The sequence below is a fragment of the Macrobrachium rosenbergii genome, chromosome 16 (assembly GCF_040412425.1).
Source record: "Macrobrachium rosenbergii isolate ZJJX-2024 chromosome 16, ASM4041242v1, whole genome shotgun sequence".
NCBI lineage: Eukaryota > Metazoa > Arthropoda > Malacostraca > Decapoda > Palaemonidae > Macrobrachium > Macrobrachium rosenbergii.
Genome location: NC_089756.1, coordinates 29,059,945 through 29,083,017, shown reverse-complemented (window position 1 = coordinate 29,083,017; position 23,073 = coordinate 29,059,945). Strand labels below are relative to the sequence as shown.

General features: G+C 41.7%; 1 protein-coding gene across 2 annotated transcripts in view; it reads left to right on the top strand.

Annotated features, from left to right (window-relative positions):
* The first annotated feature begins 9,572 nt into the window (after window positions 1-9,572).
* The window catches only part of LOC136847250 (post-GPI attachment to proteins factor 6-like), a 70,882-nt gene continuing 57,381 nt past the window's right edge, over window positions 9,573-23,073 (top strand). For both annotated transcript variants that reach the window (XM_067118749.1, XM_067118750.1), the window contains exon 1: window positions 9,573-10,006. In XM_067118749.1, coding sequence (XP_066974850.1) covers window positions 9,838-10,006 — 169 coding nt within the window. In that variant the 5' untranslated portion in view covers window positions 9,573-9,837. The remainder of the gene's footprint in view (window positions 10,007-23,073) is intronic.

Here is a 23,073-nt window from a genome sequence, read left to right as displayed (position 1 = left end):
CAACGATTTTGTTTTTGTGTCAGTGAAAATTATAATCTTTTTGGGGTCTCGATATGTAAATTACAGAGTCGCTCATGATTATGGCGTAACTGTGATAATAGAAAACTAAAATGTTTCAGAAAGTCATTTGTTTGCATTTTCCTTTTTGTATTTTACATTACAGTGGATTCCTTTGTATGAAACGAGTGAGGTGTTTTGCTTGAACGATGTTTATTCCCAAGACAGGTTGTTTGTGACTGTTTACGAACTGATTAAACGTCATTTCCATCTACATGTATCATATTCAGGTCTATTTTCATTATGATTTCTCTCTGAATGATTAAGTTATGAACCATCCTTGTGAGTCAGTGGTTATTGTAAATTACTGTGAAGTGAATGGGTGATAATCAGAGGTTAAGAGAGGTTTTACCCTGTACTCTACCTCGTGAAACACCTGAAAAAGACGAATACCCTGTTCTGTTATTCCGAGAAGACTTCTGTTTCTGTAGGAATGAGGTGACTGTTCTTATTCTTTTCATTGCCATGAAATAATAATAATGGTAAGGTATGTTTTAATGACACCAGGAATGTCTTGACCCGAGAATGTATAAATCTCTCTCTCAGCAATCTTAACTTATTTTTGCCCCATTTCAAAAGTAATCCCTGTAACATGTCCACATTTACGGCTCTGATGAGTCTAACAAGCAAGCCAATCAGTCAGTGGTGGGCTTTGGAGAATGTGAAACAGCTTTATGGCTTTTATAATACTGTACTCAGTTTGTGAATAACCCGGTCAAATGTATTATAAGTGTTTATCAAGAAATCAACTAAAAAGTTAACTTAGGATATTTTGTGGAAGCTATATTGGCATTGTAAAGGTAATACAGAAGTGTATGAATATCAGCAAAGTTGCAAGTTTGGTGTCCGTTTTTTTTTTTTTTTTCAGCCAAAGGTAAGTCTTTGCCGCTTAGTCGAATGAGCAAACTCGGGAAAGGTAAGTACCCAGAAAGAAGACAGGGGAAACGTGAATGAAAGTGCGCGTATCCCCCCAGTTGACCTGTAGACCTTGAAGCTCCTCGCTGCAATACAAACTGACTGGGAATTTCTTTCCACCAACTTCTGTCGATGTCTTTATTTGCATTTCCCCAAATATGATTCATGTGGCAGATCTTGCTATCATATTAACTTAGGAATATAAGCACATGAAAATACACGAGCACATAAGTATCAATAACAGTAGAAAAAAAACATCTTTCGGACGGCGCTTGGTGACGCAGTTACTCTTGGATCCGGTACTTCCGTATCCATATATTGTTAAGAAAATGTAACGTTCCTTATAGTTTGATAACGGATTTTCAAGTAATTCACAAAGCAAAAATTAACTTTTATCCGACTTAAACCCCGATTTCAGGTTGAAATAGTGCTTTGTTTCCATTTAACATATGTTGATTGCTATTCTCCGAATATTCATTACGTGTTGGAACGTAGCATCTTGTTGCCTAATTCACCCACCACATTAAACACTTTTTTTTTCTTAAAGATAAAGTTCCAGGAAGGCTGTTGACACCCAGCCAAAGATTTGAAGCATTTTACGTTTATACAATCATCATTGCAGATTAAAAATCTTACTTTCGTTTTATCACAAGGTATGCAGGTCATAAGGCACAGAGATACCTATGCAAACACATTTTATTATATCCGCTTTGCATTATTCGTGCTTTTGCAAGCAGTCGTCTGCCAGAAAAAATACTGCGTACTACTGCACTTACAGTATAGCCGAGAACAAGAGGAAGACAGTACCGAAGGTGAATGGAAGTAGCAGTTAGAGAAGCCTTGAGAGACAGACAATTGTCGCCGTGATCTGAAAAGACCGGCTCACCCGTCCCTTTAAACCTAATGACGTCACGCGAGTAGGCCACAGTAGTATAAACTAGCCAACCACCTCAGTTTCCTTTAAGGTGTTGGTGAATAAGGATGTCAGTGGAAAACCTAAAATTACCTGTTGTAGAATCCAAAATGACTCATTTCTTTACAAGAAAATTGAGTTTCGGTGGCAATGCCGTCCCAAGACTTGACTTGCAAAGGCAATTGCACAAATGAATGAAACGTTAACACTCCGAAGTTCCAGAAGGTTAAGAAAAAGAAGAACGGCGCAGGGATACTGCAAGGGAAGGTCTTGCTACCAAGATCGAGAATATCTGTAAGTTCATAATGTGACCATGTGTGTGTATATATATATATATATATATATATATATATATATATATATATATATATATATATATATATATATACACCCTTTAGAATACAAGGCATTATATGATATACTCTGAAGACACTGGCGGATATCATTTCATATAACGCTCATTCATTTCTTCACTGAAACAGCTAATGCTTTTTGAGAACTTGAGCATATCGCGAGTAAATGTATAGCGTTTGTGAATTGTATTTCCTTCCTGGTCATATATCATGTTTAGGCTAAACAGAAATGAAGATTGGTACAACGTTAAAATTTGCACATATACGGGAACATTCCGTGCCAGCTTGGCTGCCGAACTGCCCCAAAATATATGTCGACAACTCTAAATAAAAAGAAAAATTTTAAGTCCATGTAAGCTGCTAATCAAGATTGCATTTTGGCATTTAATGACTAGGATCCGTAGTGGGTAGTCGCGTCAGTGCACCCCATACACTGTAAACGTGGGTTCTTTACAGCAAAGCCGGTCCTCATTGCTCATTTCGTTCTTTTTACTGTACCTCCTTTCATATTTTCTTTCAAACATCTTACTTTCCACCCTCTCCTAACAACTGATTCATAATGCAACTGCGAGGTTTTCCTCCCGTTACACCTTTCAAACTTTTACTGTCAATTTTCGTTTCAGCGCCGAGTAACCTCTTTGGCCCCAGTGCTTTGGCATTGGCCTAAATTCGGTATTCAATTCATTTTAATGACCGTGAGAGAAAATTTAATTTACTGACTTGCATGAATTGCGTGAATTTTCGAGGAAACTTCAATATGATAAGTGTTGTTACTAAGATAACCCATTTTACGCGACTGTGTGTGATCGCAGTTGAAACTCGCCTGTGTATTATCGTTGTGGGTCAAATCAGTTCTGATAGATTGAGCCACTGTTTCCTTTTTGACCAAAGCGAAGTTGAAAGTGTGAACCTGATCTTCACATCGGTAGTTGCTGATGCAATTCGAAACATCTGCTCAACATCAATATTTATATTAAATTTTATTGCAAACTTCTCTCTCTCTCTCTCTCTCTCTCTCTCTCTCTCTCTCTCTCTCTCTCTCTCTCTCTCTCTCTCTCTCACTATATATATATATATATATATATATATATATATATATATATATATATATATATATATATATATATATATTGTATATATATATGCATGAGTTATGAGTTATTTTTCTTAAAATGAAGCATGCATTACAGTTGCCTCAAATTGGTGAGTGCTGTTAGATGTTAAATTACGTATATTTTGTTAATTCACAAAGATCAGCTTTTTGAAATGTAAACGCTAGTTACTCCCTTTTCATATTTACAGGAAAATACACACCAAATCATATAAATTTTATGTCGTTCCGAGTTACTGGTGACGTCATATATGGCTTCTAGAGAAAACAGTCCGAACTTACGTCAAGACATTGCAAACAAGATGTGAGTTCAGAAGTGAAATTTGAGTCTGAATTCACCCCTTCCTAATTGACACGTTAAGTTCCAAAGAGCAGGTTTGTTAGCTTGAGCGAAAATCGACATTATTCCGGTATGAGAGGTTTACATTTACACACTTTAACTAAAGGTGGTGCTGTTCTTTCAAGTTCTGATGTCACTCACTGTGTATGTAGCGTGAATCTTCATATATCTACCCCCCAGGGGGCTAGTGCCGTCAGTGCACCTCATGCGGTGCACTGTAGGCTTAAGGTTCTTTGCAGCGTGCCTTCGGCCCCTAACTGCAGCCCCTTTCGTTCTTTTTTCTGCAACTCCCTTCATATGCTTTCTAACATCGTATTTTCCACCCTCTCCTAACAATTGATTCATAGTGCAACTGCTTTGAGGTTTTCCTGTAGTTACACCTTTCAAACCTTTTACAGTCAATTTCCGTTTCAGCGCCGAATGACCTCATAGATCCCAGTGCTCGACTTTTGACCTAAATTCTATATTCAGTTCAATTCATATATCTACGTCGATTGTTTTTCATTTGACCTGTTTAAAGAGATTTGTCTTATCTAGATGTCAGCAGCTTTCCACGACCGTTGCTCTGTAGGCAAAAGCGTTTAAATTGATCTTTCCATTTCCTGCTTGGGCTATTTCAATTGGGATTTCCCCTAACTTGCTTGAAGTATTATCTAGCAGAAAGAATATTTTAATTCCTTTAGAACTGACGAGCAGTCTCTGTGGATCTGTCAGTGTTATTAAATGCATAATTGAGAGCCCGGAGCACTGTTCTGATTTTGCGTGTAGTGGTCTGAAAAGGAAACTATTTGTACCGGCTTTGTCTGTCCGTCCGCACTTTTTCTGTCCGCCCTCAAATCTTAAAAACTACTGAGGCTAGAGGGCTGCAAATTGGTATGTTGACCACCCACCCTCCAGTCATCAAACATACCAAATTGCAGCCCGCTAGCCGGGATAGTTTTTATTTTGTTTTAGATTAAAGTTAGCCACAATCGTTCATCTGGTAAAGTTTCATCGGCCGCGGCTGATACAGCATTATACCGAGACCACCGAAAGATAGATATGTTTTCAGTGGCCTTGATTATATGATGTACAGAGAACTCCATTGCGTCGAAGAAACTTCAGCTCATTTTTTACTTGTTTGATATAAATTACCATCTCTTGTATTTCACATTCGATTTGATACGGACGAAAGAATGAACGCCGTAAACAATAATGAGCGGATGGACTCCTTTAAGCAGGTTTAGTTGAATAACACTGCAATCGCTCTTTTTAAAACCAGCTCTTTCTGTTCGTTATAACTAGCTCTTTCCGTTTTTCTTAGTAATTGTATCTCATCAGGAAGTGGGTGTGACGGACAAACAAGGGAGGGGAAAATAAAATATTATCCTGAGTCCGTTCACGCCCTCGGTAGTCGCACAGAAAAAAAAAAAAACCTACGAAGTGTTGAAATCGCATCTTAAATTTAGGTAATAAATACTCACAAGCATTCAAACGGTTATTGAACGTACGTATGTATGTGCGGGTGGGCCGCGCGCGCCCGCATGTGTGTATAATTGTCATTAAGCACCAGTTCAACTCGATTCAATAAGCACCAATAGTTTCATAGCTTCTTTACATTAACCTACGCCTATTTTAAGGCTTTTCTCAATTTCAGTTTCATGTAATTGTAAATTCTTAGTTACTTTTGATTGTTAACTGTTTTCGCTATAACCTTTTTCTTAAGGGGAACGTGGTCCTACGTTCCAGTGTTATGTGACGTGTTTCGAATACCCTCCTCCTTTCTTCAAAGAGTACACCCGGTGGTTAGTGTGGGGTAAGCTGGCCTAATGCCAGCTTGGACGGGTTCTTACCCAAAAATGTGGTTAAGGTACTGAAGGAAACAAGAGACCCACCAAGTGAAACGATCACAGCCAGGTAGACCGAGGCGAATTCAGGGGGTGCACAGCAGCTGAGTTTTCTTCGTCTTAGGTCTATCAGGCTTGTGCAAAGTTCCTATTTTGATCTCTTTGTTTTCCCTTATTTTATTACGTCTAGACATCACGTATTATGACATTTACAAGGTATCTTTAAAGCTAAACGAACAATATGATGAGACATCCAGGATCAACCAATCTAATTCTAGATAAGCATCAGGGAGATCTTGCTTAACCAATCTTTTACACTTCTCCCAAGACATAGTAAGCACTTACGATAAGAGTAAAATACAAGACAAACTCTATCCGGATTTCCAGAGGGCATTTTACAGTGCACAAAATATATTAATAGCAAAATTAAGGAGTCTTAAGAATGATCGACTCCCGTAGGGGGATAGCGCCGTCAGTGCATCTCGTGCGGAGCTCTGTGGGGATTACTTGTGGTTCTTTGCAGCGTGCCTCCGGCCCCTAGCTGCAACCCCTTTTGTTCCTTTTACTGTACCTCCTTTCATATTCTGTCTTCCATCTTACTCTCCACCCTCTCCTAACAATTCATAGTGCAACTACGAGGTTTTCCTCTTAAAACACCTTTCATACCCTTTACTGTCAATTTCCGTTTCAGCGCTGAATGACCTCATAGGTCCCAGTGCTTGGCCTTTGGCCTAAAATCTATATTCAGTTCAGTTCAGTTAAGAATTATAGACGAACTGGGAGATCGGGTTGAAGACTGACCAAGTAACAGAAAATAGTGTTTTCATCAGTAGGCCTACAATAGCCTCCTCTTGGCAAATGTTACAAGAGAATTGCCTGTTCAATGCTTGGGCTTTTTTTTTTTTATCTACACGAGACAACGGTGTACGACTCATTATCACCAGCGACTTAAACCAATAAATCAGTGTAAAGAAGTTGATAAGAAAGCCCAGGAAATAGCAGGACCCGTTACTCAGCAATTCAATACCAGGAAGGGGAGGCTAGTACTAACGTTATGCAATGTACCAGTTAGTCGAACTGTTATCTACAGCCAAATACTTTGCATATCAATGGAAACTACACTATATAAATTTGTACTTTCTATTAAAGTATCAGTTTTGAAGATACTAAGAGGTATATTGCCTTAAATAGTTCCAAAACTACAGAGCCAATGGAAATAAACTGAAAATAAATAAATAGCCTCATTTTAGGGCGGTCCAACTGAAAGCCAGTTGAATAATAGATAAAACAATGAACACACCCATGTGACGCAGTTTTTATTCTTTATCTTAATTTTTCAGAGGGATTTCCTCAGATCGAGTGGTGCGTCCTTGAGATACCTCTCTCTCTCTCTCTCTCTCTCTCTCTCTCTCTCTATATATATATATATATATATATATATATATATATATATATATATATATATATATATATATGGATGATATATATATATTCAATACTACAACAGTTCCGTAACATCTAAGCATACAAAATAGACTCGCAGGAAAGGTGAAATGAAATTTGGAGTTCACGGAGCCTTCGTCTTTTTCTCAAGATGTGATCATGTACGTGTACATACATAAGTATATATGTGTGTGTGTCACCTAAACACACCCTTTTCCAGCGACAAAATTATCCTCGTTTTGTAGTCCAGATCTCTCTACCCCACGCGCAAATGTCAAATGAAGTAAAATCAATCTCATTGAATTAATCTCTCTCTCTCTCTCTCTCTCTCTCTCTCTCTCTCTCTCTTCTTCGTGGAAGTCACGTCATTTCAACATGAAAAATGTAAAGTTTTTAGTCTTACGTTGAAGCTTTGTGTTGGGCTTTGTAACCCGTTTTCCCAATTCGAATCTGCATACTCTTTCGACCTAACTAACGTGAATATTTCTATATCAAAATTTACTTCTTTCTGAATTACGATAACTTACCTTAACAGAGCTTGCAGTTTAGACCCGAGAGATATCAGCTAAATTTCTTCATTTCCGTCAGGCGAGTGTAGCTTACTTGAGTCACCATGAATTAGAGAAGTTTGGGTTTCCCCGCTGCTTTTTTTTCCTAATATTAATCTACTATTGTTTGTTCATTCAAATAGAGTGTCTGAAGCATAGTGAATTAGGATTGATTGGTACCTGGTACCCACTTGTTGTAACCCATTCCTTCACTGGTTGTGTAGGTTAGTAGTTAGCAGAATATGCCTTAAATCTAATAATTTATTGCTGTATGAACTCGCTTTTTGGACTGATAAGCGTAGTCCTTCGGCTCGTTTTTGCTACCGTTTGTTCTCACTTTCTCTATTCTTGCAGTCATGTTGGGACATTCTGCATCTCTCCTTGTTTGGCCGAAACCTAAGTGTATTACCCTGTTCAGTCATTAGCGTCACGGCTAGGTTTTCAAAAACAGTTTCTCCCTGTTGTTAGCGGAAAAGGTATCAAATGTGTCAAGTACAGTGTATTAAAAAAATCTCTAAAATCTTGACCGCTGGGTAGAAGAGAGAGAGAGAGTTCGTGGTACCTGAGATCATCACCTGAAATTAATCAACCATGAGTTGCTTTCTTCAACGCTAATTGAGTTACCCAGCAACACCAGCCCCCTCCCGTTCTGTCTGTCATTAGACGCATAGAAGCAGATATCAGACCAAGCGAAAAGCGTATGTGGCAGTACTATGGAGAGGTGGGCCTCGGGAGCTTAAACTCAAGACAAAATCCTTCGGCATGCTTTTCTGTGCTCTAACTGAAACAGTTGACGCTGACAGATAAATGATACAATTACAAACCTCCCCCTTACATAATTTTCTTTCTTTAAAGAAAGAGTAGATTAATGATAGGCCTATAGCCACTCATCTGCAACTGGCCATCAGTTTTGAACCATACAAGGGTACGTTCGTTGGCCTATGTTGATAAGCATCAGTGTCACCTTGCCAGTCGAATCAACAGCTCTTTAGAGAAGTTTCTGTTGTCTCAAGCAGCAAAGGACTTGCTTGCAGAACCGCAGGGGAAATGAAAGGCCCAACTCTCAAATTCCAGGAGGACAAAACTTCTGGATTTGGGCAGGATAACAGATGCATTTTGCAGTAAATTAAATAAACAAACTATTGTTTTGTTTTTATTTTATACAGTAATATATATTGTATGGATTTTGAGTATATATATATATATATATATATATATATATATATATATATATATATATATATATATATATATATATATATATATATATATATACATACATACTGTATGTGTGTATATTTATAAATATTCCCAATGTTATTGCACAATCCCATCACTTAAAGAATCCTGGTGCCGTCACTGCCTCTTAGATAATATATACTACCGATGGCATAGATACCAGGAGGATAATGCCAAATATATATAGCGAAATGAAGTGCTCTTAAAGATCAACAAGGGCCATAATGATATGGAATTTTTTTCAAAGCATGATAATACAAGTAATAATATGATTAATAGATTTGGAATAGGTTAAACTACTTTGACTTTTATTATGGGAATTATCTTGCTTTATTTATTCTTCTTCCTCTTCCTACATGAAAAAACCTAATCCTGAAATGCACATGAGGTCCCGAAAAATTTAAATGCTGCACGTATGAAGAAAGGTTAGTCGCCTTAGTCGCAGGCTGAAAAATGTTCGAGTGTGACAATAGACAAATAGAGCAGATGCCCCGAAATTTACAACTTTTGACAAGTCAGCTGGATAACTGCAATCCAGAGAATAATACTTGATTAAGTATAATGATTATTCAAGCGGTGAGTGACATGAAAGGAATTTAAGATGGAGGCGATACCAATGAGTTGGATTAATCAATGCAGCTCTATGGGCGACACAACAATGCCTACACGGGGACGAGTCGATTTGCATCGGTCATATTGTTATTAAAAAGCATCCTGACACCAAAACCTACTACTATATCTAAGAATGATGCAGAAAAGTTCAAGTAAACTGTTCCTTGGAGTAATAAAGTGCGTGTTTTGTATAAAATAAGATAAACACCCTTTCCGCTACGACGAGCGTCACGCATCGCTACTGTAACTTGTCCTCTTGTTGACATTTGTGTAGCAGAAGCCTTCTCCCTTATCAATGGTATCTGAATGGCTTGCGACCAGCGGTAGCTGCGAGCTAATTGCGCTATCTGTCAAGAATGACGCATTGTAGGACGACTTTGTGATTGCTTGAAAATAAATATGCATTGTTTGCGTGGTGCTCCACAGCTTGATAAGATAGTGGAATGCTTACGGGCCGAGTGAAATCAGTAAAAGAGTGAAATGATCGTAGGCCTGAGCGTAATGATGAGTTCCCTTTGTCTCTGGTCTTCGCCATCGAAGTCGAGGAAAGTCGTTTTACCGGGTGCCGTGGCCTCTTGTATTAGCCTTTTGTGTCTTATTGCCATTCCTACTGTAGGACAGTCGGAGGATACTGCTTACAGCCCCAGTGGTAAGTGTGCTGTTTGGTTAAAACTGCGGTACCTACTGTATACCTACTGTATAATCCAAGCCGTATACGTATTAACCATTTAATTTTTCTGCTTATATATTATTTTAGGCAATTCTAAGCATTTTTTTTCCTGTTGGAAACCACTTCTTTTTGTTTCCCCTGCCCCCAAAGCTTAAGCGTATCCAGCAACAATGGAAAGCCCCAGTGGGAAACGGGATTTTTGGTCAGGTACCATACCCTACCTTGAGGAATTAACCAAAATAATGTGAGGAATTTACTGTCTTTTGTTTATGTTTTTATGTTAATCCCCGAGGTAGTACTAAACGTGGTATCCCATGCAGCCTTTCTGCATAAAAACGTAAACAAAAGGCAGTTAATTTCTCACGTTATTTTCCTAGATGTTTCAAGTTATCTCATCTGTACTGCTTTACATACACCCTTTTCTCATTTGCTCAGTCAGAAAATTTCTGTAATAAACAATATATCTGTGTGGAGCTCTTCCTTTGAACTACCAATGATAGAGTTCAGTACATTGTTTAGCAAAGCAGGAAATGCATTTTGTTCATGTGTATCAAGAGTAAGCCCAGTCTTAACCAAAAAATAGGCCATATGAACGACAAAAATGTAACAAGGATATTTACTCGGAAGCATCCTAACTTAACCTAGGGTGCTGAGTCCTTACCTTGCAGTGGGGGGCGCCTCCACCTCCCTGAACTCCCACCCACCTAACCTGACCTCGAGTACCACAAGTTAATTCAGGGATGCAGCCTAACTTAACCTAACCCAACATGGTTTGTTAGGTCCTTACCTGGCCTTTGTGACCTCCCAACCCAACCTGAATAAGAAGGCCATACAAGTTGTTGCACAGCTAATTATACAGTTGCATGGACACGTGCCATTTGTATTACATACATTTACAGTACTGTATATCTTAATTTGATTCTGGGGTGGCAAAGTTTGTGGGTCATCTCCATATTTCCAAGAAAGTTCCTATTCCTATGGACAAACCAGGAGCACAGTGTTTCCCTTCTTTGGAACCTTTAGTGGACAGTTACAAGCCTACTGATTGACTAAGGGTTTGTTAGAGGAGCAACTCCATTGACCTGGAAGAATGGTAAAGTCTTCATTCTTTCTGAAAAATGTGGTCACTTACCAATAAAGGTGAGTAAGTGCAGCCATAACACAGGGCAGCTAATGTTGAACTGAATATATCATGTATTGAAAACAGGGAGTAGTTAGATAACAGTTGGGTACTTAAGCTTAAGAATTTATGAAGTTTTAATTGTAGTTTGTAACAGGAAAGCCAAAAACTCATATAAGCACTTGTAAATAGAGCATGTGCTACATGCACCTATCACATCCAAATTTGCAGTCCCCAAAAGCATATGGAATGGAACACCAAACAGTAAAGCTGGACTTAAATAATGATGCAAGCCTTCACATCTTTAATGTGAATACATGACACATCCAAATTTGCAGTCCCCAAAAACGTATGGAATGAAATACCAAACATGGCTCCACCATAGGTTGGACGTGCTTGCTGACTTTGCCCTCTCATTCTCTGATGAGTGGTTGTTGGCAAAAACACTTGCAAATATGTGATCATGTGTCAGCTTTTCTAGTAACGAATTTTAGCTTAGAGTAGTGTTTCCTTGAGGAACAGATTGGTCCTTGACTCCTCTTTACTATCTTCAATGAGTAAAGTCACAGTGGAAAGAATGCATTCTGTTAGCTGGGAGACAGCTGTGTGAAGCTTTAAAGGGCACTGCAGGCAACTGTTTGTGGTTGACTGATTCTTCAGTGTTTGGTAGGCTCAGGTCTCCACAAAACTGCAACAAGGATCACAGGTTTCTTCTTCCTCAAGAAGGGCTAGGAGTCTTATTAGCTCATTAGCCCATCATGCCATTGGAGGGGAGACCAGGTAGTTGTGTCCTTCAGGACTTTTATGGCTACCTTTCAAATATTGCCACCCTCCTCCCTCAAACACTGGTTTTGTTTCCTGGTGTGCTTGAAGTCATAGACAGGCTGTTCTTGGGCTTCTACACTTAACTTTTCATGGTGGAGAATTCTAATTGGGGTTGGAGCCCTTTGATCAATCTCTGTGTTGAATGAGCATGTTCTTCAGACTTGGTTCAAGACATGAGGCAATGTGTCTTGTGTGGAACTCCATCAACAAGGGCAACATCATGCATTTGGTGGATCTGAAGGATGCATATTTTCAAATGCCCATCCATCAGTCTTTCACAAAGTACAGGTACCCCTTGATCATTCACAATAATGTATCCAACGGGATTGCAACTAATCAAAATGTAGAGAAGGAATAGTGACCTGACCAGCCCCAGTTAGGCTACCTTTAGGTTAATTGGAAATCCTATCATAACCCTGGCTAGCTTTGAAAATATACTCTTAACTTAAATAATTGTGTAGAACTTTGATGCTAGTGTATTCATGGTCATGTAATTACTGTTAAGAAACAAAACCAATTATATGTAGTACATGTAGTATATATATACTTTGGTATTTACATTTTCTTTGGAGCCCATTTTCTGTATATAGCACAATAGGTACATTTTATCATTACCCAATTTTATGTATTGTATTGTACTGTACATATTCTAGACTTAAGACAGAAAACAAACAGCACTGCAAATGTACAAGGCGACCCTAAGTCAACACTTTTAGATGTAGGAAGAGGTGAAAAGTTATTCTTTCAGGGCTTATATAGATCAAGTGACACGTCCAGCTTCAGTGTGGCACAAGAATTAAGTGAAGGGTGTGGTATCAGAACAAAGATGGCAGATGTACTGGACTTTGGTTCCAGTACAGAAGATGGGGCAGCTGGATGACCTGGTGGAAGTGGAGAAATACTCTAGCCCACTTTGACAGAGGGATCACCACAGTTCAGATTTAATGAATAGTCCTTGCACTATGAAGTGACACTACAACATTTGAGGACAGTGATTCGTTCTCGAACCTTACTGACTTAAGAGTGATAGGATTGGCATCATCCCTGTCATTATCATCATCATGATAACCATTATCACCTAGTTACTGGCAGCAGTAATGGTGATTTCTTATTCAGATGAAATCTGATACTTACAATCAATGCTATCTTCATCCAACCCTTCACGGATGTTGTCATTAAGAATGTTCTCTCTGATTTTCCTGAACTGTTATTGGAAGTTAGTGACCCCAAAACCATGAAATTCAACAGAAGCCTCCTCTCTACCACACAGTCTAGAGTCATGCTCCAAGTGAAGAGCCGAGATGTCATTTCAAGCAGGAACCATGTTGTAGATTGCTGAATTTGAGGGTGCAGTTCCAAAGATTTTGCAGTGTGTTCCTCACCTTCTCATCCTTGAATACTATAATAACTTTATCCAGGAACTTCCTCTAGTACTGCTCTTCACTGCCACAGTTATACTCTGGCTCACAGGTTGAATTATTAGATAATCAGTATAACCTAAAGCTCATGATGTCAGGGGCCTTGGCCCCTCCATCACTTTTAGGAAGAATCTATCGGTTCAAAGAGTTTTGAGGGCTGGTACATTAAATCGTCAGACCACCTTTACCTCTGTCTACCTGAAGGACATCACTCATAGGTCCATGGACACTTTTTCCTTGGGTCCAGTGGTGGCTGCCCAACAAGTTGTCTTAATGTGCCAGTGCTCCTTGTGGGCAAAATGCATCTAGTCTGATGCTGATGTGAAAGAGATTGTGATTGCAGTGAATGGTCTTATTCCTTTCTCCTTTTCCTTCTTCATGCCTGGTGAGCAGCGAAGACAACAATCTTTGGTAATGGATCTGTTTAATTACAGGTGAGGAGGACATCTTTCTTTTTCTTTTCTTTTCATACAATGAATTAATCTCAGAAATAGAACCGACACCATTCTTCTCTCTGTAAACAGAGTATTCTCTTCATAGATCAGGGTAGTTAACCAATTATTTGTTTTTACAAATACAAATCCTCCCTTTCATCATGACACGCTGCGGAATCTTATTCTTTTCGTGGCAAAAGCCTGGATGTCTGGCTACTAGGAAAACATTTTCTCCTCTTAGTAAGTAAGAGACTTTCTACTTCTTCCTATATTTAACAATGGTCAGGAAGTGAGCCCAGGTGAGCCAGACCTACAATTGGTCATTGCTTACTTTTCCTCCCACCAACAAGTAAATCTTAATGTAAAGGCCGAAGGTTTGTATTCGTATGGGAAAAAATCACAACTTTTTATCAATTTGTATTTTTTCTAACATACAAACCTGAGGCCTTTGCATTAATGGCCCACCTCAGCCACCCCTCATTGAGTTTTCCTGGGCTGGACGATCACTGGTGCATCACGGGATTCTTGGGGCAAGCGAGACGAGATGTTGTGAACCAAGCCATTCAAGAATGGTACCAAATCCAGAGCAGAGTAAGCCTATCCATTATGCCATGGAGACATGGCGGGTGTTCTCCACACCCAGCTAAAGCAGTTATTTTCAAAGCACATATCAAACAAATGTTGCTCGCTGAGTTTTTGATTAAGTAACTTCTCACGCTCATCAGCCAAGGTATTAGTAGGCATGGAGCAATAAAACATCATCTTTTATATGGGAGTATTCCTTGCCACAATCCAGAGTGGTCGCTGAAACGAGGTAACAAGACAGTTAATTGGAGGCAGTGGGTGAGTGGTTGGAGTCCCCCATTCAGCAGTCATTAACCAGCACTTTTTCTTCAGTGCTGTTGAGTGAAGGTATGCTGCTGCTAAGTTGAAATTTTGCCTGCTTTTTCTGTATATATGTGGTGGGTTTTTTTTTTAACATGGATGTGAACAAAAAGAATGACCAAAGGTGTGAAGGATGTGACTGGAGATGTGGCTATTTTATGTCATCTGTGCTGGTGGATTCACAGGGTTTTCGTTCGTTCTACAAGGAAGGTCCTGCAACCCTGATTTTGTCTGTTAATTTGCTGGTTGGTCTGGTCTCCTTTGCAGTGGAAAATTTTTGGCAAGAAACAGAGGAAGGACAAAAGATATTTACCATTATCTTTGGCGGATTACTTAGCATTTGACACTGCCGAGTCTTTTTTTTTTTTTTTTTTTCTCTCCTTCCTTCCAGACTGCCCTCTCTCTTTTCCTACCCTGCTTGTTTTCTCTGGCTTGGACATCCTAGGTATGCACAGTGAGCTCTGCCTAGGAGGGGCTGTGTCATGTGCTCATGGTTCATCCTACCTTAACCCTGCTTTGTTGGCTGCTCCTAGTGTGCCTGCTTTTCTGGAGTACTTGGAGATGTAGCAATTCCTTGGTTGTGTGGGAACCCATTTATCTGGACCACTTAGCTTTGTCTGAAGGTTTCACTTTCTTGCTGCTATTCTTGCTAAGGAGTTCAGTGATGTTGAACCTTGTGTAGCGGTCATTTTGCCTGTAGGAGATACCCTTGAAGCATTGAGCACAGGCCAACCCTTCTGACGCTATCTGCTTTGACCACCTCATCTGCTATAGCTGAAAAGAATAAGACAGAGATGCATTGGGTGAAGAAACACAAATGTTATCTTGTTCCCCTTTGTTGTAGAGCTCTTGCTCCTTTATCTTCTTGTAAGAAGGAGAAAAGTCACACAAGTCTTCTTACAAGAAGTACTGTCTAATCTAAGTGAACACCTTTATATTTTTATGGTTGGCAGTGGATGCCTGCTGTAGGTAATGCTAATTCAGTCTCTCTTCATTCCTTTCAAAGCACAATAACTACCCCAGACTCTTCTTCTGTTCATACTTCAACTGAGATTTGCTGAGAAGAGTCAGCCCTACCTTTTATGTGTGACAGTCCTCTGCAGTACTGTACTGATGGGTATCCTGACATGCAAGTGCACAGTATCAAGAGTGAGCCTACCTTTCACAGGGTGTTCCTGACCTCTTGGATCAGGATATAAGTCTGATCTGTGGATCAGAAGGTTCTCTGTTGTCCAGCAAATTGAGTAGGCCACCACACCTGCCGTAGACATGTTACAAGTAGTTCTGCATGCCAGAGGATGTAAAGACTATTGCCTTTCAGGTTGACTCATCACGGCAATCATTCAAAGAAAAGAGGTGTATTTACAAAGGCTGGCTTAATAGTAGTAGTAGTAACAGGGAACCAACTGCTGACAAAGGAAGAAAATACGAAGTAGAGGCAGTCCCCTGGTCACGACAGGTTCGCCTTATGATGTTCCGAGCTTACGACGCTTTTCAAATATATTCTTAAATAATTATTTCCTGGTTTATGATGCATGTTCCAGGGTTACGATGCTTAGGCGCCGATCTGATGGAAGAAATATGGCTCCAGAACGGCAGAATAATAAAAATTTGGAGTTCTTTTTTTATGAAAAACTCAATAAAAATGCAGGTTACATCGTTTTCAAGACACCCACAGGATTAAAAGTAAGGTTTTCTTACGATTTTTAAACGATCTCTCGGCTTATGACAATTTTCAGCTAACGACATGGCATAGGAACGGAACCGTTGGGCAGTCCCCAGGTTACGACAGGCTCAGCTTATGACATTCCAAGCTTATGACACTCTTCAATTATATTCATCAAAAATCATTTCCCAGTTTTACGACGCACGTTCCAGGGTTACGACGCTTATGACACCGATCCAATGTGGAAGAAATATGGCCCCAAAACAGCAGAATGGTCAAAATTTGGATGCTTTTTGATGAAAAACTCAATAAAAATGCAGGTTACTTTGTTTTCAAGACACCCAAAGGCTTAAGAGTAAGATTTTCTTACGATTTTCAATTATTTTTTTGACTTACAATGATTTGCGGCTTAAGATGCGGCATAAGAACGGAACTCCCATCATAAACTAGGGACTGCCTGTATACCAGTTTTTTGCAGTTACTGTAAAGAGATAAACCAGAGATGTTTCTCGAGAGAGAATTACAATCAGGAGTGACACCAAGAATTTTAAGTTAGAGAGGCACAGTTAGTGAAAAGTAGATATATTGCAATACACTCCCTGAACACCTGAATTAGCCCTGGTTACCTACCAGCCCGAACTATATCCCCAACTCATTACCCACTAAGTGGGTAATTAACTGTCAGCGTTACTAACGCTTACAGGAAAATCTAACAAATGAGTTACCTAGCTGCATCGCTGGCAACGCTGCTGCAAGTCCCGGCTGTGTATGGCCGAGAACCTCACTACTTTTGTTCGCCGTGCTGCTAGGACTTGTCCTACATCAGTATGAAATTTTGTTAGCCCGACTCCTTTATTTTCGTTTTGGATTGGATAACGACTTGGACTGGTTTGATCGCCCCCTCTTCTGGATTGTTCTTTCTCCGTTTTGACTTGGCCTTCCGGCTTGGATTTTGAAATGGATAAAATGGATAAGACACCACCCTTGACAACCTCGCTTCCACTTCTGCTTCTGCCCGTACGACGGAGATCGCTACCGCTGGAGACACCGCAGCCCATCGTTCGTAACCGCCTGCAAGAAAAGGGATGAGTACCCTTAAAAACGACAGACATTCGTAGCATAAATTGCAGGAAGGTACAATGTAGCGCCACATTGCGATGTGACGAGTGTAGGTCATGGCTTCGACAACACAGATGGAGGATTATCTCAAGCATAGGAAATCATTAGCTTCTAAGAGTAAACGTATGATTCAGCGGTAGAAACTCAGGGTTTTGACAAAGAGGCTTTAGAGTCAGAATTATTTAGGAAATTAGAAGACAAATTGTCAGCCAGCATGTCTAGTTTGTTTTCAAGTTTCATGTCAAAACTAACAGAGATAAAGGATCAGGAAAAAGTTAATAGGGACACAGAACCTAATCGCTCTTTTCCCAGCTCCTGCCTGTTCCAGAATCAGCCCTAACGGGTGCCGGGGGTCATGGAGAACCGCAAACCTCAAAGGTAGGATCTACCGCCCCCGGCCGGGACAGGCAGTGTCAGGCAGCAGATTTCCCCTTTCACCCTGGTAACGTAAGTCCTAAGGTAAAATCTAATTTAGGATTGACGCAGAACAGTTAGAGATAGGACGGTAGTAAAGAATCAGAAGATAAGTTGAAGGTGCAGTCGAGTCAGGTGTCATTAAGGTTGCGGCTCCTTTGTTGGATCCAACAGCGGTTCTTTTTCCCGCAGTAGGCTCTCTGCAACAAAAGGTTGCGAATCTGGTAGAGGATGATTCAATTTTGGTTCCTAGCTCTTCTAGTGTGGATAGGTTGGAAAGTATCCCTTTCTTCTTCTTCCAAGTTTCTTCCCCCCCTCAGGACAAACCTTCGTCCTTTCAGAGTCCAATTCAATTGATCAATTGCTGAACATTGCAGAGTATAATGCTGATCTGTTGGGACTCTCTAAAGGCTACAGATCTTTTGGTTAGAAATTGTTTTAATATTGGGTTTTCCAACATTTTTGAGCATGTCTTGAAAAAATCTTCCCTGAATTTTACAAATGATGCTTTACAGGATTATCAGGGGGAACAGAATCGGTCTATTTTTCTTTCCTTAAAATCTATGGCTTCTTCTGTATCCACGGACATCTCTTCTCCTATGGTTTCAAAATCTTCTTCTTTAGGTTTTTCTCAACCTTCCGTTCGGTCATTCTTGGGGAGACTTTCGGTTTTCTTCTCTCGCTCATCCGAGCTCTCTACCGTTAACGGACTTGCCTTCGGGACAATCTTCCACAAATCATATGTTTCTCGTCTTCCGGAGCCTGTTGCTGCGACATCTAGTAGTGCGACTGTACCCGTGTTCAATGTTTCGGCCCCGGTAGTCTCAACAATCACCCAGTAGCTAGGTTTTTGGGTAACCTATCATCCACAATCGCTTCGGTTCGCACCGCGCAGTTTCCATGCGAACTCCTGTGAGCTCCGTCCGTCTGGTGCTTCATGTATGACGTCATCGGGGCAGGGTCTCCGTGGTTTCCGAGTGTGGCTTCTTCTCTCTTCCCTCCTACTGTACCTTCCTTCCTCTACCTTCCAACAGGTGTCTCTGTTCCTCCGGTTAGGCGGTTTTTGTAGGTTCGGGTTGCCATTGGTCAACATGAGTTTTTCCCACCTTGTTCTTCTTCCGCAAATAGCGGAGTGTCTGCTCGGCGATTCCTCATCAGCATGCTTCTGTTATTCAGCCTAGTTCCGGGGGTTGGCGCAGTATGCGGCTTCTCCGTTTTCTGAGGGGGCGTGGTTCGCCCAGGTGTGTCTGGCTCAGCGCAGCTCCACCGTTGTTGGAGAGTGCGGTTTTGCAACCCTTCTCGCCGCCCGCAACATTGCGGTTGATTCCCCAGGTGCGCGCCTTGCGCACTCAGGTATTTCGTGTTCCGGTTAACTGATCCAGCGTTTTCTAGGTCAGCCTGTCTCTGTTTCCTGTCTCGACTCGGTCGGATCTTTCTGATAAGGATTTTCTTTGGCGCAGGAAGAGGATCCGCATCGAAGCCTGTTCTCCTTCAGCTAACGCAGAGCGAATACAAGCGGATGGTGGACTTTTATTCATGCTCTTTACCCACAGTCCAAGGCTCCGAAGAACCTTTTCAACCTAATCAGGCAATGTTTGAGTCACTGTTATTGTGAAACCAGTGGTGGCTCATGCACCAAAGAATCTAGTTTGGTTTGGCCGTGTCGTGCAGGCATTGAGGGAGGCGGACGGTAGGTTAGCGGCATTAATTGGGTCGGTAGGCAGGATTCCGCCTTACTTCCTCCTCGTAAGGCTTTTACAAGGTTGCGGTAACCCTTCTATGGGGTGTTAGGGGTACTCTTAATGAATCAGTGGAAGCTCTTCTATCTAGGTCCTTCTTGAATCGCTTGGTTTCCTTTCACGCGCAGAGAAGTGGGTATTTTGGAAGACACTGCGCTCTCAGTCGGAGGCTCTATCCCATTCGATGTGGATGTTATCTGGTTTAATGGGGTTCCTTAAACAGGACGGTTATTCTCCTCGGACCCGGTTTTGTTCGGACAATCTCATCACTTCGTGTCAATGGGACTGGTATCAGGCAAATATATCGGCCGGTTTACTTAATCTTCTTCGGTAAGAAAAGGAGGGATTTCTTTCTGAACCATCTACCGCATTATCCAGATATTCACAAAGGGTTTCTGCTGAGAGCACCTTTGGCGCTCAGCAACAGTCTTTTCAGGGAGGAAGATGTAGCTTCGATGGTAAATTTCGTTTCTCTTCTTCAGCTGTCGAAGTCACAGCAAGCCATGATTCGAGTGGCAGCACAGTCCTCTAGATCTCCGAGAGGTTCCAGGATGACATCTCCAGCCAAGGACCCGTTCCAAATCACCAACCAGGTCCCCTAAGAAAGTCCGTTTCTCATCCAAGACTTCAGCTTTGCTTCAGATCCGAAACCTTCTGTCCTTAGAAGGGTTTTCGGAAGTAGGAGACACTTCCTCGCCTGCACCGGGTAGGAGGTTGCTAGCTCCATTCTGGGAATCCTGGAAGGAGTATAGCGCCGGAGAGTTGTAGTGGAGGTGTTAAGGAAGGGTACAGAGTCCTTTTCGCTCCTCTGCCTCCTCTATCCAGCTCACCGGTTCATCTTTCCAGTTATTCCCCTTCCTCCATCAGGGAATAGCGTTAGCAGCAGAAGTCCGAGCTCTCTGGGAAAAGGGGCATTAGAACCCGCTCCTTCTTCCCCAGGTTTTACAGTCGGATTTTTGTGGCTCTGCCGTGGGAGGATCTTGAGACCCATCATAGATCTCTCGAAGTCTCAACCGGTTCATCATCTCCCGGTTTCATATGGAAACTTCTCAGTCGGTGCTGTCGATGCGAACCGAGAGACGACTGGATGATTTCAGTGGACCTCAGGACGCTTATCTCCAGTTCGGTCCATCCGAATCTGGAAGTTCCTTCGATTCTCGGGTCCAACTGGAACATTTCAGTTCAGAGTCCTCTGCGGTCTGACCACAGCGCACCTCAAGTCTTTACGAGGGTGATGTCTCCTATTTCAGAGATAATGCATCGCCGGGTTTCAGGATGAGGCGATGCAATTTCGGCGATTGGTTAGTTCATAGGCTTCGCCAGTAGAGGAAGTTTTGCAGGCGAGGGACTTCTTGCCGAATTTGTGTCAAAAGTTGGGAATACGCATCAACTTAGAAAGAGCTCTTTGATTCCAGCCTGACAAAAACGTGCTTAGGATAACGATTCAGACGCCAGCCGTTTGAGGGCTTTCCGGGACGGAGGAACGAGTTTTGGCAATGCTGGAGCCAACTAGAAACATTCAGATCGAACAGAGCGCAACCTGTAAGCCTATGGAAGAGCTTGCTGGGCAGGATGGCCTCCTCTCTCCTAATTCCAGGTTCGTCTCGGATGCGTTCTCTTCAGGCATGTCTCAGGAATCGCTGGGACTTTCGGGAAGAGAACAGCGTTCATAGTCTGGGACGATTCTGCCCGAAGGATCTTCGGTGGTGGTCAGGAAGAATATCATCTGACCATCGGCGAAGATTGACTCCCCCATTCCAGATTTCCATCTGTACACAGATGCTCCGGATCAGGGTTGGGGAGCAACCCTGAGGAATGTCAGGCCAGAGGCCTTGGACGAATCTAATTGGATCGGAGGGAGTCCATCAACCACAGAGAACTACGAGCAGAAAGAGGCTCTAAGTTGCTTCACAGAGATCAGTTACAACAGGACGGTAGCGCTCTTTGCGACAACGTAACTGGCTGTGTCATACCTCCAAGAGGGGGGGACAAAATCACAAACTTTGAATCAAGTCGCCCAGAGAATTCTCCACTGGTGCGAAGTGCCACAGGTTCTCTCGTTCTCAGTGCGATCGGGAAACTCAACGCCATGGACGCCTAAGCCGGTCGTAAGAGGTTCTAGGGGAATGGACGTTAGTGCAGGAGGAGGTTCAACTTCTTTTGAAGAAATGGCCAGCAACCATAGACCTGTTCGCTACGAGACTAAACTTTCGCCTCCCAGTATACTTCTCCCCAGTAGAAGATCCCATGTCGCTCGGGACGGACGCCATGTTGCATTCTTGGAACGACATGCAGACGATGCATTCCCTCCGTTCGAATGATTCAACAAGTGTTAATGAAACTTTCAGGATCTCCTGCAACACCGAGATGACGTTGATTTGCCCTTTTTGGCCTAAAGACCTTGGTTCCCGGACCTTCGTTTTACTAATAGATGTTGGTTTTTCTGCCAGAGAGGAAAGATCTTCTCAGACAGCCGCACTTCCATCACTTCCACCGAACCTCCGTGCTGAAGCTAGCTGCGTGGAGACTATCCAGCGAGCAGCACGTCATGCCGGACTTCTAAGGCAGTGGCTGCAATCGTCTTTCTGTCTGAGAAGATCATCCAGAAAACTATATCAGGCCAAGTGGGCAGTTTATCGCAGTTGGTGCCGGAACCAGGTCATCGTATTTTCTACCAACGGCAGCGTAAGATAGCGGACTTTCTTCTTTTTCTGAGGAAAGAAAAGAAATTTTCGTACTCTCACGATCGCGGTTACAGATCAGTAGTACGTTCGTTTCCATCTCCCAGAATTGGCGACCAGTAGAATACTTCACGATCTCTTAAAGGTCTTTTAAGATAGAACGCCCAGTTCTTTTCTCGGCACCATCGTGGGGATTTAGCGGCGGTTTTGACTCTCCTAGGTCGTCAGAATCATTTGTTATTAGAAACATCATTAAGACAGTTAACGAAGAAGGTATTATTTCTAGTTGCTCTGCCACAGCTAGAAGAGTAGGAGAGATTCGAAATGTCTCAAGAACTGTATCTTTCTCAGGGAAAGATATTTTTCTGTCATATTTGCCGAATTAGTAGCCTAAATCGGAATCGAATCGAATCCTTTACCCAGAGCGCGAGTAACGTCCTTAGAAGATTTCTGCGGGAGGTGACGCTCAGAAATGCTATTATGTCCGGTCAGGCGCTGAAGGCTTATTTATCACGCACAGAAAAGATGTTGCCTCACCCGAGAACGTTATTCGTTTCTCCCAGACGTCCTTCACACTCGATCTCGAAGAATGCTATTAGTTTTTTTCCTAAGAGGGTAATACAACAAGCGCCGGCTAATTCTTCGTCTCTTCGGAACCATCGAACCTCTGAACGCCCAAGAGCTCATAGTATTAGAGGGGTAGCGACATCGCCGCATTTCAAGAATTTCTCGGTGTCGTAATCTT